We start from the raw sequence: 15,619 nt of genomic DNA on the forward strand, positions 1-15,619 counted from the left end.
TAACCACTTTTCAAACACTAATGAAATTGTTTTATGTTCCTGTTAAACATAGGACTTAAACCAACACTTTAAGTAGTATAACGTCATCTTTTAAAAATATTTAGCCTTTTTATTTTATTTTAATGATAGATGGCCGTGCCTTGGTTCATAGTATGCAGATCAATTTCATCCATCAATTGGTCCAGTCCCGCCTGTTTGCTGATGAGAAACCTCTGCAGGACATGTACAACTGCCTACGTATCCTTTCAAGAGACTTGTTCCCAATTGATATGGATCCTGGAATACTTTTAATGGAAAAATACATTTTAAACTCACAATTTAACATTATAACAAAGAAAAAAGGTGTCCATTAAAACAAAATATCCTTTCAGCCCAAAAGGGATTTTAAATATTTTTATTTTATCATTCATAAAATGGGAATGCAAATATATGTATGTATGTATGTATGTATGTACGTATATACTCGAGTATAGGCCGACCCGAATATAAGCCGAGGCACCTAATTTTACCACAAAAAACTGGAAAAGTTATTGACTCGAGTATAAGCCTAGGGTGGGAAATGCAGCAGCTACCGATAAATTTCAAAAATAAAAATAGATACCAATAATGCCATTGCCCATTGAATAACATATACAGCCTGCCTGTGCCCATTAAATATACAGTAGCCATTGTAAAAATTTGCTCTGCATAACAAATTATTATCACACAATACCGGTGTATTCAATGAAATACTTCACTCACCTCATGATGCTGATGTCCCGCTGTGATGATGATGTCCCGCCTCCTATGACACACGGCACGGTGATTCCTATCATTGGATCACTGTACCAGAGGAGGTGGGACATCGCTATGTGGCTGCTTGCCATAACAAGGAGGAGGTGGGACATCGTTGCAGAGCGGCAGGAGGGGGAGGAAGGGGAATCGTAAGATAGCCCTGCATTACATTAGAACGTGAGGAGGGGGGATGGTGCGGTGCACGCTGCGCGGCAAACTGACACAGAGGGAGGGGAAACTCAGGGGCGCTGGGCCATTCACGAGCGTCACCCAGCGGCATGGCCCCGCCCCTTTTTCTCCTCCATTTCGGGCAAATTTTTCACTGACTCGAGTATAAGCCGAGGTGGCTTTTTTCAGCTCAAAAAGTGGGCTGAAAAACTAGGCTTATACTTGAGTATATACAGTATGTATGTGCGTGCGTGCGTGCATGTATATGTATATGTATATGTATACATATGTGTGTGTGTGTGTTTTATTTGTGCTGATAAATAAATAAAGGGGGACTAGAATAGATCTATTTCAAGCTATTTAGCTCTCATCAGCTAGCCATACCCTTACTGGGATTTGAACCTAAGGGTATAGCTAGCTGATGAGAGCTAAATAGCTTGAAATAGATCTATACTAGTCTCCCTTTATTTATTTATCAGCACAAATAAAACACAAATATAACAAAGGCAACAGTAAAAATATTGGGTTTCTGTCGTGATGGACTCTTGTGATGAGCCGATTGACAGAGAATGGAAGCAGTTAGCTTCCTCCCATAATTGGGGGATACCAGGGGTTGTGACTTTAAATAAATAAATAAATAAATGTGTGTGTTTGTGTGTGTGTGTATTTGTGCTGATAAATAAATAAAGGGAGACTAGTATAGATCTATTTCAAGCTATTTAGCTCTCATCAGCTAGCCATACCCTTACTGGAAAGCTGATGAGAGCTAAATAGCTTGAAATAGATCTATACTAGTCTCCCTTTATTTATTTATCAGCACAAATACACAAATGTAACAAAGGCAACAGTAAAAATATTGGGTTTCTGTCTGGATGGTCTCTTGTGACGAGCCGAAGGACAGAGAATGGAAGTAGTGATCTTCCTCCCATATTTGGGCATACCGGGGGTTGTAACACACACACACACACACTCTCTCTCTCTCCCTCCCTCCCTCCCTCCCTCCCTCCCTCCCTCCCTCCCTCCCTCCCTCCCTCCCTCTCTCTCTCTCTCTCTCTCTCTCTCTATATATATATATATATATATATATATACACACACACACACACACACACACACACACACACCACACATACATACATACATACATAAACCAGGAGTGCTTAATATATAGGCAGATTTGACCAATTGCCTCTGAGTGCACTACATCAAGATCTGTAAAATGGAAAGATTTGTCTACTATATTGTATTGAAAAACTGTTGGTTAAGAACAGGTAGTAAAATTAAATGCAAAAAAGAGCAATCCAGGTATTTTAATCTATGTACAGTGCCTTTATATGAAAGTTAAGAACATGCCATAACCTTCTTAATAACAACTTTCTATTTTGTTGATCAAGAATAGTATTGTGATTTAGAAGGGATAGCAAATTTTAGCTACTACATAAAACTGAATTTCTTACCAAATTTGTAACAATGCATTTTATTTATGCATTTTAACTTTGATGTTGTTCTTTCTAAAGAAGCTCAAAATATTTACTTAACCAGACCATTGTAGATTCCTTCTGCCTATCTTTGCAGTTGGAAGTTTTACATTCACAGACTCTAATGCTGATCCGAGAACGTTGGGGTGACCTTGTACAAGTGGAACGCTACCATACAGGCAAATGCCTGTCCCTCTCTGTCTGGAAGTAAATAAAATCACTATTATTTGTAGATATTCTTACAATCAATACAAACACAATTCTCCAGCTAATGGCTCAGGATGGTCCAGAAGTGGGTTGTTCAATCCTTATTTGCCCAAGAGACTGAGTCAGAATTGAAGCCATGCGTCCAGTTCCCTTCTGCTTTCTTCCAATTCTGACTCAGTCTTGCCCAAGAAGAGATGTATTTTTTGTTTGCTCATGAGTTGGTTTTTGCTTTGTTGTTTTTGTTAGTTTTGTTCCTTTTCTTTGAATTTCCTTGTATTTTTGGTGTTGCTTGCTTTGGCTGGGTGGCTAACTTGGATCACAAGTTATGTTTTCCACCTTTTGAGTTGCATTGTATTGCGAAGGGGCCAGGGGCCTGTTGGTGGCCTCCCGGACATCGGAGGAGTGCCGCTGGCTGTCAGGGTGCTCGTAGCAGCTTTGTTGGTTCTGCTGTCGTACCGCGGGATTGGTGGCATGAGGCAGGCCCCTGCGATTGCCGCTGGCTATCAGAGGCAGAGGCAGGCAGGTGGCGGTGCTACAGGTGCGGGGACACATCAGGAAGAGCAGCATGCAAATTCGGAGAGCCGGAGGCTGGGGAAGCGGCGCTGCACGGCTTTGCCGGGTGTTATCAGGGCCGTCTGCTAGCCGGGCCGATCATTGGCTGAGAACTACCTTCCACGTGAGTATGGGGCCCTGGGGGCGGCCATTTCAGAAGGGTTCTTTGAACGGTGGCCATATTGGTAAGGTCCTCGTGGCAGTGGACATGTGTGTGGTGAGGTGGCCATTTTGTTGGTTGCCACGAGGCGGTGGCCATTTTGGGTGGCCCTCTGGTGAGTCATGAGGGCGGTGCCATTTTGTTTCTTCATTCCTTGCCCACGAGGCTCATTGTTACTGCCGGCTCCTGCGTGTGCAATCGCAAGTTCAGTGGGCAGCTACAGGGCCTTGATTCTTAAAGTGATTTGGCCTCAGTGAGTGCACGTTGGTGGGGAGTGCTGCGATGGCTGATTCCCCCGGTGAAGGCACTTTTGAGGTGGTGTCTGCTCTCACAAAGAGCTCCAGGAAAAGGAAAGCTTCCCCAACTGATCCTCCTATGTTAGTGAAGCAAGCTGCCACCAAGCTGGCAGGTAAAAGGGATGGCGGACCAGAGAAGCCCAGGCATGGGGGTGGAGACAAGGCCTCCTTGCACCTCTTGAGGTCCCCTCCTTCCTTCAGGGTGACACCGCTCTCCCCCTCCCCTTCTTCCCCCAGGCTCTCTGAGTCTCCGAGAGCAAGTTCTATTTCATCCCCTCTTTCGGAGGTGGAGGACGGAGAGTGTCATCCTTTTGCATGCTTAGAGCCTGTTTCAAGACCAGTACAGAGACCGAAAGTGGTACCCAGATCTGGCCCCAGCCATGCTGTTGGTGAATTTGATGATTTGCCTGATAACATACCATCTCTTATTCATCAAGCCATAGTACATGGCATAGTACTTTCAGTGGCGTCCCTCAGACCAGGCGTATGTGGAGCTGATGGAGGCCAGGGGCAGGCCCGTCCAGGAACCGGTCGCTCGCTTGGACATGGCACAGAGAGATGTGTCCCCTTCCTAGAGGAGCAAGGTTTTGGTCCAGGAGGATCAGGAGCAGAAGAAGACAGAGCTCTCCGATGACGAAGATTTGGCACCCGATATCCCCGCGTTTACGGGTTTGATTCCTCCTAGTTTGTTTTGTTCCTTGCTATTCAAGGCCAGGAGTACTGCAGCCATTGAGATGGAGGCTGAGAAACAGGAGGAGAGGGAGGCTGCGGTCGAGGCTTCAACGTCAAAAAAGCCCCCGAGGAAACGGGGTTTCTTTGTGGAGCCTGCGGCAAGGAAGGAAGAGATTCCTGTGCCGAAGCTTTTTCTGGATGGAATTCAGAAACAATGGGCCAAGCCAGATACTTTTCTCACCCCAGGTGGGAATGATAGGCGTTTCTATAATATGGAGGCTGATTCTCCCAAGCACTGCAGGTCCCAGCGGTGGATACTCCTGTGGCTGCCTGGGCATCTCCGGCACCCATGGTAGCGAGAGTTGTGGAGGACAACTTGAAGGCGGAAGATAAGAGGACTGAACTGGCATTGCGTAAGGCCTTCCTGGAGGCGACGTGGGCGATTAAGTCTACCTCTTCTGCATCCTTTTTCAACCATGCCACTTTGAAGTGGCTTGAACAGATGCAGGAGCATGTACCTGCACACATTCATTTCATTTCATTTCATTTATTGAATTTATAGGCCGCCCAATCCCGGAGGACTCCGGGTGGCTTACAGAAATGAAAAATATTTTTAAAAAAGGATTAAAACAATAAGATACAACAAAATTAAGAAGAACAACATGCACCCAATCAAAGGGGGGGTGGACCTCAATCAAGAGGTCAAGAGCCCCAGGCCTGCCGGAAAAGCCAGGTTTTAATAGCTTTACGGAAGGCCATGAGAGTGGGTCCGGATCTCTGGCGGTAGCTCATTCCATAGGGCCGGAGCAGCAACAGAGAAGGCCCTACTCCGAAGCGTTGCCAGCCAGCATTGTCCAGCTGAAGGCACCCGGAGAAGGCCCATCCTGTGCAATCTTATTGGTCTTAGGGAGGTATGCAGCAGAAGACGGTCTCGTAGGTATCCGGGTCCTAGGCCATGTAGGGCTTTAAAGGTGATAACCAGCACCTTGAATCGTGCTCGGAGACCAATGGGAAGCCAGTGCAGCTCGCGGAGGATAGGATTAATATGGGTGTACCTTGCTACACCCAATATCACTCGCGTGGCTGCATTCTGGACTAATTGTAGTCTCCGAACACTTTTCAGGGGCAGCCCCAAGTAGAGCGCATTACAGTAATACAGTCTTGAGGTGACGAGTGCGTGAGTGACTTTTTGAAGTACCTCGCAGTCCAAATAGGGCCGCAACTGGTGCACCAGACGAACCTGGGCAAATGCCCCCCTGGTCACAGCCAACAGATGATGTTCCAAAGTCAGCTGCGGATCCAGGAGGACCTCCAAGTTGCGGACCCTCTCTGAGGGGAGCAAATTTTCTCCTCCCAGGCTTAAGGACGGACTAGCTGGACTGTCCTTAGGGGCCAACATCCACAGCCATTCGGTCTTGTCAGGATTGAGTGCAAGTTTGTTCGCTCCCATTCAGACCCTAACAGCTTCCAGGCACTGGCACATCACTTCCACTGCTACGCTGAGTTGGCACGGGGCGGACAGATACAACTGAGTGTTGTCCGCGTACTGGTGGTATTTAATCCCGTGCCGGCGAATGATCTCACCCAGTGGCTTCATGTAGATATTAAATAGGAGGGGGGACAAGACCAACCCCTGCGGCACCCCATAATTGAGGGGCCTAGGAGTCGACCTCTGTCCTCCGACCAACACCGACTGTCGGAGAGGTAAGAGGAAAACCACTGTAAAACAGTGCCTCCCACTCCCACCTCTTCCAGCAGTCGCAGAAGGATACCATGGTTGATGGTATCGAAGGTCGCTGAGAGGTCAAGAAGCACAAGGATAGAGGAATGCCGTCTATCCCTGGCCCGCCAGAGATCATCGGTCAGTGCGACCAAAGCGGTTTCGGTGCAGTAACCAGGCCTGAAACCAGACTGAAAAGGGTCTAGATAATCTGCTTCATCCAAGGTCCGTCAGAGTTGGAGGGCCACCACCTTCTCAACAACCTTCCCTAAAAAAGGGAGGTTGGAGACTGGGCGATAGTTTTTAAAAATAGCTGTGTCCAGAGAAGGCTTCTTGCGGAGGGGTCTCACCACCGCCTCCTTCAGAGGTTGTGGAAAAGATCCCTCCTGCAAGGAGACGTTCGTAATTCTCTGGAGCCAGCCTCGTGTTACCTCCCTGCTGGTCGAAACCAGCCAGGAGGGGCATGGATCCAGTAAACAGGTGGAGGCACTCATTGCTCCCATGGCCTTGTCCACTTCATCAGGAGTGACAAGCTGGAATTCATTCCAGAAAGTCTGAACAAGACCCTCCCTCGGCATCTCTGCTGGTTCTGTCCAAATGGAGTCCAGGTCTGTCCGAATCTGAGCGATTTTGTCCAACAGAAACTGAGCAAACTCCTCAGCTCGTCCCTGTAAGGCATCCCCCGTTTCCCTCCCTTTCAGGAGGGAACGGGTTATCCTAAATAGGGCAGCTGGGCGAGATTCTGCGGACGCAATGAGAGCGGAAAAAATGTGCACATTTTGCCGCCTGTATCGCCACTAAATAAGTCCTAATAAAGGCTCTTAGTGAGATTGCTGTAGGACATCATCAAGGTCATCGCTGCGACCTAGTTTTTGGCTGATACGACCTTGAACGCTGCTAGGTTTGCCTCCAGGGCTTTTTCCTCCTCTGTTTCAGCTAGAAAGATGATGTGGCTCCAGAATTGGCAGGTGGACACTAAGGTGAAGTGGAAGCTAGCAGCAGGCCCGTATACGGGGAAGAATCTGTTTGGTGAAGTTCTGGATCCGATTCTTATTGAAGATAAGAATAAACATAAGGTTTTGCCTGCCACAATTAAGGAACAGGAACATCAGTTTACACCTTACACACATAGGGCACCCTATAGGGGTTCTGATACTGATTATTACTATCAGCCTAGGGGGTTTCAGCCGTGTCAGGACAGGGGGCAGGATAGGTCTTCATACAGGGATAGGTCACGATTTCAGCCCCAGAATAAGCTGCCCTTTCGGGGAGGGGTGGACGTCCTTTCTGCTGGAATAATTGAATGGGCCTCGGTTGTTCCATTGGTGGCCGGTTGGCGTTGTTTGCCAACCGGTGGGAGAGTATTACATCGGATCTCTGGGTCCTAAATACTGTCAGATTTGGGCTGTGGCTGGAATTCATAAATAAATAAATTTCTTTCCATGCCCCCCGAATTTCTTTCAAACGTTCACATCCTCCAAGTGTGAGGCTAAGAAAGAGCTTATGCATCAAGCAATTGATCACCTGGTGGAGATCCAGGCTGTTGAGTTGGTTCCACCGGAAGACAGGGGCAGGGGGTTCTATTCAAACCTCTTTGTGGTTCCAAAGTCTTCAGGGGGATGGAGAGCAATTCTAGGCCTTAAAAGGTTGAACCACTACCTAGTGTATAAATGGTTTAAGATGGCATTCCTTTGTTTCATTCTGGAAGGTGTCAGGGAAGGCGAATTTTTGGCCTCCATTGATTTGACAGAGGCCTATCTGCATATCCTAATTTTTCCCCAATACAGGAAGTTTCTTAGGTTTTCCTGCGCTGGTACTCACTACCAATACAGGGCTCTTCCCCTTCGGCTGGCCTCGGCCCCCAGGACCTTTATGAAGGTCCTGGCGGCTCTAGCGGCTCATCTCAGGACTGTCCCTATCCGGCTACAATGCTACCTAGATGATATCCTCCTCCAGGTGGAGTTGCCGGAGCAGTCCCTTCAGGATCTTGGCCTGACGGTGGAGACACTGCAGAGGTATGGGTTCTCTGTAACTTCCAGAAGAACCACCTGAGGCCTTCTACCAGGTTATAGCAGGGTGGTCATAGACACTGCCGCTGGTGCTGGATGATCAGGAGATCCTGGGCCGTCACCTGGTGGTGAAAAGGTTTATTGGGGTGGCTAACCTTCGGCCCCTGGTGGTTCACAGGTTCCCATCCTGGGATCTCTCCATGGTCCTCTTGGATCTCGTAGATCCCCCTTTTGAACTGCGGGGGACCGTCTCCTTGGAGTTCCTTACTTTGAAGGTGGCCTTTCTGGTCGCCATCATGTCTACAAGGAGGATTTCTGAGCTGAGTGCTCTGTTGGTGAGGGAGGACCTCTGTACCTTCCGTCCTAACACGGTCGTGCTGAGACATAATCCTACCTTCATTCCGAAGGTTAATTCTGATTTCCATAGAGCTCAGCAAATAGTCCTTCCGGACTTTTGTCCCAATCCCACTCATAATAGGGAGAAGTCATGGCACAAGTTAGACATGCGGATGGCTCTCCGTATTTACATCAAGTGGACAGCAGCCACCAGGAAGACACAGGCATTGTTTGTCTCATTTCAGCCATCTGCTGCAGGATCTAGGGTGTCCCCTTCCACCATTGGGCATTGGCTACAGGCTTGTATTGCTTGGACCTATGAGGCACGGGATAGGTCTGTGCCACAGAGGATCACTGCGCATTCGACTAGGAGTGCAGCCACCCCAGCTGTGTGGAACACTCAGGCACCGATTGGGGATATTTGCAGGGCGGCTACATGGCCATCCCCATCGCCCTTAAATAAACACTATCGGTTGGAAGTGTTTGTTTCCTTCAGATGAAGAGTGCTTCAGAGAGTGCGTGCTCCCTCGGGAACTACGGACCAGTGAGTTCCAACCCTGGGGACTGCCACTTTGGTATGTCCCACTTCTGGACCATCCTGCGCCATCAGCTGGAGAAGGAACATTGGTCCTACCTGAACATTCTTCTCAACGTGGTGCAGGACAGTCCAGATCCCTCCCTATTCAGTTAGGTCTGTGTTCCTTGGGGCTGGTATGCTGCAGGGCAGGGTCTGCTCTTTTGTTTCCCTAGTTGGAGCTGCCCTTCATCAGAATTGGAAGCAAGCATGGGGGAGCTGGAGGTGTGGCTTCAACTCTGACTCAGTTTCTTGGGCAAATAAGGATTGAACAACCCACTTCTGGACCATCCTGCGCCACACTGAGAAGAGCATTCAGGTAGGACCAACGTTCCTTCTACTTATAATTATTTTTTCTTAAGCAATTTATATTTTTCCATGTAACAATATTATATTGTTGGAAACTTATATATTGAAAACCCAGGCACTCTTGAATTTGGATAATTTAATGTATAATATGTAATTTAGGATTTCAAAGGAAGTACACTGTTTCTTAAATAAGTTATATACAATTGAATTCTGGAATGAGGACAAATAGTTAACAAAATGAGAGCAAATATCATGACCTGAAAATAATATATTGTTATATTAATGGGGGTATTTTAGAATCACAACTTTCAGTACAGCTGCAAGGATAGTTACAGTCATCAAGTTCTGTTTCATAGGCAAGATTTCATAGTACAGTATTATTGCTTTTGGAAACACTTTTTAGGTCACAAACCTAAATAGTAATAAACCGCAATACATAGCCATAGATCAGTGATGGCGAACAATTTTTGGCTCGCGTGCCAAAAGCGGGGGGAGTGCAGGGGGGTCGTGCATGGGTGTGCCGCACCCATAATGCAATGCGCTACCCAGCGCACATGCGCGCATGGCTAATGCTCCCGCCCCATTTTTTGCATGCTTTTTCCACCCTCCCCAGGTTCCAGAGGCTTTGTAGGAGCCTGGGGAGGGCGAAAACAGCCTCTGCCACCCCCCCCCCCGGAGGCTCTCTGGAAGATGATAAACGACCCTATGAGCAAACCGGAAGTGACCAGCCCTACGGGCAAACCGGAAATTCAGGAATGGACTTCCGGTTTGCTTGTAGGGTCGTTTTTTGCCCTCCAGAGCCTTTAGGGATGCCTCTGGAGGACTAAAACTGGCCCCACAAGCAAACTGGAAGTCCATTCCTGAATTTCCGGTTTGCCTGTAGGGCTGGTTTTTTGTGCTCTGGAAGCTCCTGAAGCCTGCAGAGGGTCTCCGGTGGGGCGGGGGAGGCTGTTTGCGCCCTCCCCAGGCTCCTATAAAGCCTCTGGAGCCTGAGGAGGGCAAAAAATGGCCTCAAAAAAAGGCTGAAGTCAGGGCCAGCTGACAGGGCAATGCCTTGCATGCCCTGACAAATGGCTCCATGTGCCACCTATGGCACGTGTGCCATAAGTTCCCCATCCCGGCCATAGATCTTCAAATGACTTTTAAAACTTATTTGAATCAAACCATTCTTTTAATCAATGCTTTTGTTATACTGATCCCTGAGCTGGTTAAATGTGTCTTACATACTCTCACAGTGGGTCTATTATTAGAAAGCAATGAGCAAAAATGAACAGCAAAGCTGAAAATGATATATTACACACAATTTCAAACAACAAAGAATTATTAAGTGTGACTGTGTGCCTCTTAGAAAAGTTTGAAAGAGTTCTTGAACTTTATACAGAAAGCAGTTACATTCTTGTTTAATATAGTAATAATATTGTTACCAATTTATCTGAATGTTCTACAAAAATAGATTTTTATTTAACATAGTATTTCTTTATTAGCCAACAAATTGTTGGGAGAAAAACCGGAACAGCATCTCTTCATAAAGTTACTATTAAGATTGATGAGAATGACGTATCAAAGCCTTTGCAAATTTTTCATGAACCTCCCCTTCCAGCATGTGATTCCAAACTAATTGAGAGAGCTATGAAGGTAAGCCTCAGCAGCTTAAGTTGTCTCAATTTAAAAAGACTCTTTTTTAACCCATATGTTTATTGTTAAAATATTGGAATATAAAGAAAAGTAAATATTGAAATACAAAAAAGATATTACAACCCCCATCCTTTTTAAAGGATTTTAAATGGTGGCAGCTTAGAAATGTAAAATTATTTTGCAAAATGGTTTGCCAGGGTTGGAAAGATTTATATATTGTAAAATTTATTGTTAGCATGAAATATAAAAATTTACATAAAATATATAAAAAGAGTTCTGACATGGACAGATACTCTTGTTCCATTTATCTGCATTGTAGCAGTAATTCTTATATTGAAAAAAACTTGCTTCATTTAAACTAAGATTTTAGAAGATATTTACAGTGGACCTGCTATTTAATTTAGATGAAACTAAATCATAATACCAATGCTTGAACAGCTGCACAATATCCCTTTAAAACTGCAAATTCTTCAGAAAGTTTTTTTTTTAATAACCGATTTCACTTTGATTTTTGTAGATAGACCATTTATCAGTAGAGAAGCTTCTAATAGACAGTGTCCATGCAAGAGCACATCAGAAACTCCAGGAATTGAAGGCCATTCTTAAGAGCTACAACACCAGTGACAATTGTATGTGGCAGTATCTCTATAATCCTTTCTTATCTTACTTCAAGATAAAAGACTTCATTCTAACTAAATGAAATTACTGTGCCAATTTGCCTCTGCCTCATGTGGTAATATAGTAATTGCAATAATAATTTTAATTATTTAATTATTTAAATTAAAATAATTAAAACATTAATTATACTGAATTGAAAGCTTTTTGGGCGCTCGTTGCCTTGAATATGACATAAAGAAGTAATTAAATATTTTTTAAATTGGGATTTTGATATTTTAACAAAATGTATTTTTTGTGAGGAAAGTGAAATGATATGAATATTATTCAGTATTTTTACATTAGAGGTTATTTCTTATATCCTTTTGAATTGGTTTTGAATACTTTCCAAATTTTTATCAGCTAATAAGCCACGGTGGCACAGTGGTTAGAGTGCAGTACTGCAGACTACTTCTGCTGACTGGCAACTGCCTGCAATTTGGCAGTTCAAATCTCACCAGGTTCAAGGTTGATTCAGCCTTCGATCCTTCTGAGGTGGGTAAAATGAGAAGCCAAATTGTCGAGGGCAATATGCTGACTCTGTAAACCGCTTAGAAAGGGCTGTAAAGCACTATAAAGCAGTATGTAAGTCTTGTGCAATAGTGCTATTGCTATAACACACATTTTCAGGGTTTAAAATCTTTTTAACAATTGTTATATTTATTTTAATGTGCTTATTCAAGAGGGGCATAAATGAAATTGTACTAAAAATTACCTAAAAATGATTTTGGGGATCCCTTCAGGCTCATCCATCCAAATTTTTTCCATTTAGACAAATTTGCTAACCTTTTGGGAGGTGTTTTAGGATGGACTATAGAGGATAAGAGAGAATTCTTTATTTATTTGCAATTCTTTATCATAAAATGTGCAATGATTTTTTTCTTTAAAATGAAGTATTTTTATTAAAAACTATTATTGGAATCAGGGTTTGTACTTACTTGTTTTTTACAACAAGCTGAGTTTCTATGCTCCCTCCTGCACCTAGTTCTCTGTAGATAGTTTGGGTCACTAATATTCATTTATGGTCCTTTAATATATAGATTTAAGCTGTTTTAATCATTTATGAGTTAATGAACAAAAATATTCTGGAAGGATTGAATGAAAAGTAATGCCGAATATTATAAGTAACCAGATGACAGTATTAATGCACTAGAAGCTAATGTGTTCTTTTTTTTTGCAAGAAATTTTTATTTTTATTAAACAAACAACACAAAACACAAATCATCATCTTACATTACATCTTGTAGAAAGTGTGTCAATTGGTTACAATTAGCGTTTGTGTATTTCTTCCATAGTCATTTCTTATATTCATATCAAATGTCTAAGATTCTTAATGAGTCTTACTATCAACATAGTATAGTTCTCATTTGACTGAAATTGTTTTAGTGTCCTTTTGCCTAAAATAATCCATAGTTAAAAACACAACCACCTGATGGCATTTCATTAATTATTACAAAATCATCCAATAGTCTTAAACCTTTATAACGTATTCTAAACAAAAATTAAATGACAAAGTTTCTAAGCCCTTTTCCCCCCAAGTCACTGTTTACAATTTGTGTCCAAGTTCCTTTTGTTATGGTAGTACCTTTATATATCATTAACTGTATCTCTTATCCTTATCATTCCATTATTAGTTATTATAATTAATATTTGTTAACAAAAAATCCTTTACTGTTTATATCCATTTTCTTCTCATCAAACCAATATATATGTGTACCTTATTGCCCTTATCAATTATTTATTTAACATAACAATCTATAAGTTACTAAATTACTACTTACTAATTATAAAACTTAGTTAATTTTTTTGTTATCTACTTTCATATATCCAATAGCATTACACCTTTATAACATATTCAAAATAAAAATTAATTAACTAAATTTCTAAACCTTTTTTCCCAAATCATTGTTTACAATTTATATCCAAATTCTTTATGTTAAACTAGTACATATATGTATCATTAACTACATCTCTTAGCATTTCATTATTATTGTTGTTGTCAATATTTGTTAACAAAATCATTTACGAAGATCCTTTACTGTTTATATCACTTCCTTCTCATCAAGCCAACACATGTGTGTACCTTATTGTCATTATCAATTATTTATTTAACATAACAATCTAAAAGTTACTAAATTACTACTTACTAATTATAAGATTTAGTTAATTTTTTGTTATTGACTTTGATATATCCAATAACATTTCACCTTTATAACATATTCAAAATAAGGATTAATTAACAAAATTGCTAGGCCTTTTTTTTCCGTCACTCTTTACAATTTATATCCAAATTCCTTATATTAAACCAGTACATATATATGCCATTAACTATATCTCTTATCATTTCATTATTATTATCATTAATATTTGTTAACAAAATCATTTATTACTTATATCCAGCTTCCTCACCTCCAGCCAACATACCTTGTTACCATTATCAACGGTTTATTTAACAAAGCAATCTAAAAATTACTAAATTCCTACTAATTAATCATCAAACTAGGTATTTTTTATTATCACTTTTCATATATCAACCTGTGTCCTTCCAGAAGGCATATAATCTTATTTCTTTTGCCATTTGTGCAGTTAATTTTCTGTTTATTTCATTGGTAAAGTTTGTATGGACATCTCTCCGCACCTTGTTGCTTGTTGTATTTCTCAGGTAATCTCGGCGCCCTTTTGCTACTTTAATTAATTTATCTTTGATTATCAATCCTGTTTCTGATAGGACTTTTCTCTTTAAAACCATCATTTTTTCTCTTTTTGCTTCTTTTGTGCCTTGAAATTGGGGTAGAGCTCTGGACCATCAAATTCCCTTTTCCATATTCCCATTTTTTTGCTTTCAACCACTTTCACTTCAGAAATCAAATCATTAGTTTTCTTATCTTTGTATTCATTTTTCTCTTCAGTTTTTGGGGCTCCATCTCCATCCTTTTTTTCTAATATAAACTCTATCTTCTTCTCAATTCTCCCAGTTACTACCTCCAATAAGTTTTGAATTGTATCCCAAATCTTTTGCAAGATTAAAGTTTTCTCTTCTGAAAATTGATCCATGTTTCCAAATTGTAAATTACTGCCACTCTAGCTTTCAAGACTATATATGTATGTATGTATGTATGCATGCATGCATGCATATATATATATATATATATATGTATGTATGTATGTATGTATGTACGTACATACATACATATATATCAGTGACGTGCAGTCAGGAGAGGCAGGTGAGGCAGATCCTCACCACTGGCATCATGAAAAGAACAAAAAATGTAAAAGGAAAAAGGCTGAGGTAGTTGCTGCCAGAGTCACAGTGGATGACTCTGCTTAGTGCTTAACTGTTTAAAAAAGCCTCTAAAAAAGTGCCCTCTTCACAAGGAGGCAGGAGAACCACGTGCCTCATTTAGTCTGACTTTATGATCATTCGAGCAGAGTTAAGCAAGGGTTAAAAGTTGAATAATTCCTTATATAGATGAGGCACGTGGTTCTCTTGCCTCCTCCTGTAGAGGGTGGTTTTTAGAGGCTTTTTTAATCAGTTAAGCAGAGTCATCCATTGGGGATTCTGGCAGCAGCTAGTCCAGCCTGACCACAGCAGCTCTTGCCTTTTTCCTTTTACATTTTTACATTTTCATGATGGCAGGCAAGAGCAGAGTTGAAATCCTCTGTGAAACAGCTGGAAAAGGTATGTGGGTGGGGGGAAGGGGAGGAATTCAAAATTAATCCTGGTGCAACTTTCTGTGTGTGTGTGGGGGGGGGTGTTTGTGTTTGTTTCTTCAAGTTTGTTTGAGAGTGAAGAGAGGGAAGGGGGTAGGAGAGGCAAGGAAGGCAGCCCACCAGCTATACTGGGAGAGGGGCGGGGTGAGAGGTATATATTTAAAGTCACAACCCCTGGTATGCCCAAATATGGGAGGAAGGTCACACTTCCACTCTCTGTCTTCGGCTCGTCACAAGAGACCATCCAGACAGAAACCCAATATTTTTTACTTGTTGCCTTTTTGTTACATTTGTTATATTTTTTATGCTGATAAATAAATAAAGGGAGACTAGTATAGATCTATTTCAAGCTATTTAGCTCTCAT

At 42.4% G+C, this 15,619-nt stretch overlaps 1 protein-coding gene across 3 annotated transcripts in view; it reads left to right on the forward strand.

Moving 5' to 3' along the window:
* The window catches only part of MED14 (mediator complex subunit 14), a 174,422-nt gene that overhangs the window by 25,548 nt on the left and 133,255 nt on the right, over positions 1 to 15,619 (forward strand). For all 3 annotated transcript variants that reach the window (XM_087721772.1, XM_087721773.1, XM_087721774.1), the window contains exons 7-10: positions 130 to 237; positions 2,494 to 2,626; positions 10,739 to 10,889; positions 11,407 to 11,518. In XM_087721772.1, the coding sequence (XP_087577898.1) occupies positions 130 to 237; positions 2,494 to 2,626; positions 10,739 to 10,889; positions 11,407 to 11,518 (504 nt within the window). The remainder of the gene's footprint in view (positions 1 to 129; positions 238 to 2,493; positions 2,627 to 10,738; positions 10,890 to 11,406; positions 11,519 to 15,619) is intronic.

Source organism: Thamnophis sirtalis, unplaced genomic scaffold (genome assembly GCF_051295495.1).
Source record: "Thamnophis sirtalis isolate CommonGarterSnake01/CBP01778 unplaced genomic scaffold, rThaSir2_p1.2 scaffold_8, whole genome shotgun sequence".
Lineage (NCBI taxonomy): Eukaryota > Metazoa > Chordata > Lepidosauria > Squamata > Natricidae > Thamnophis > Thamnophis sirtalis.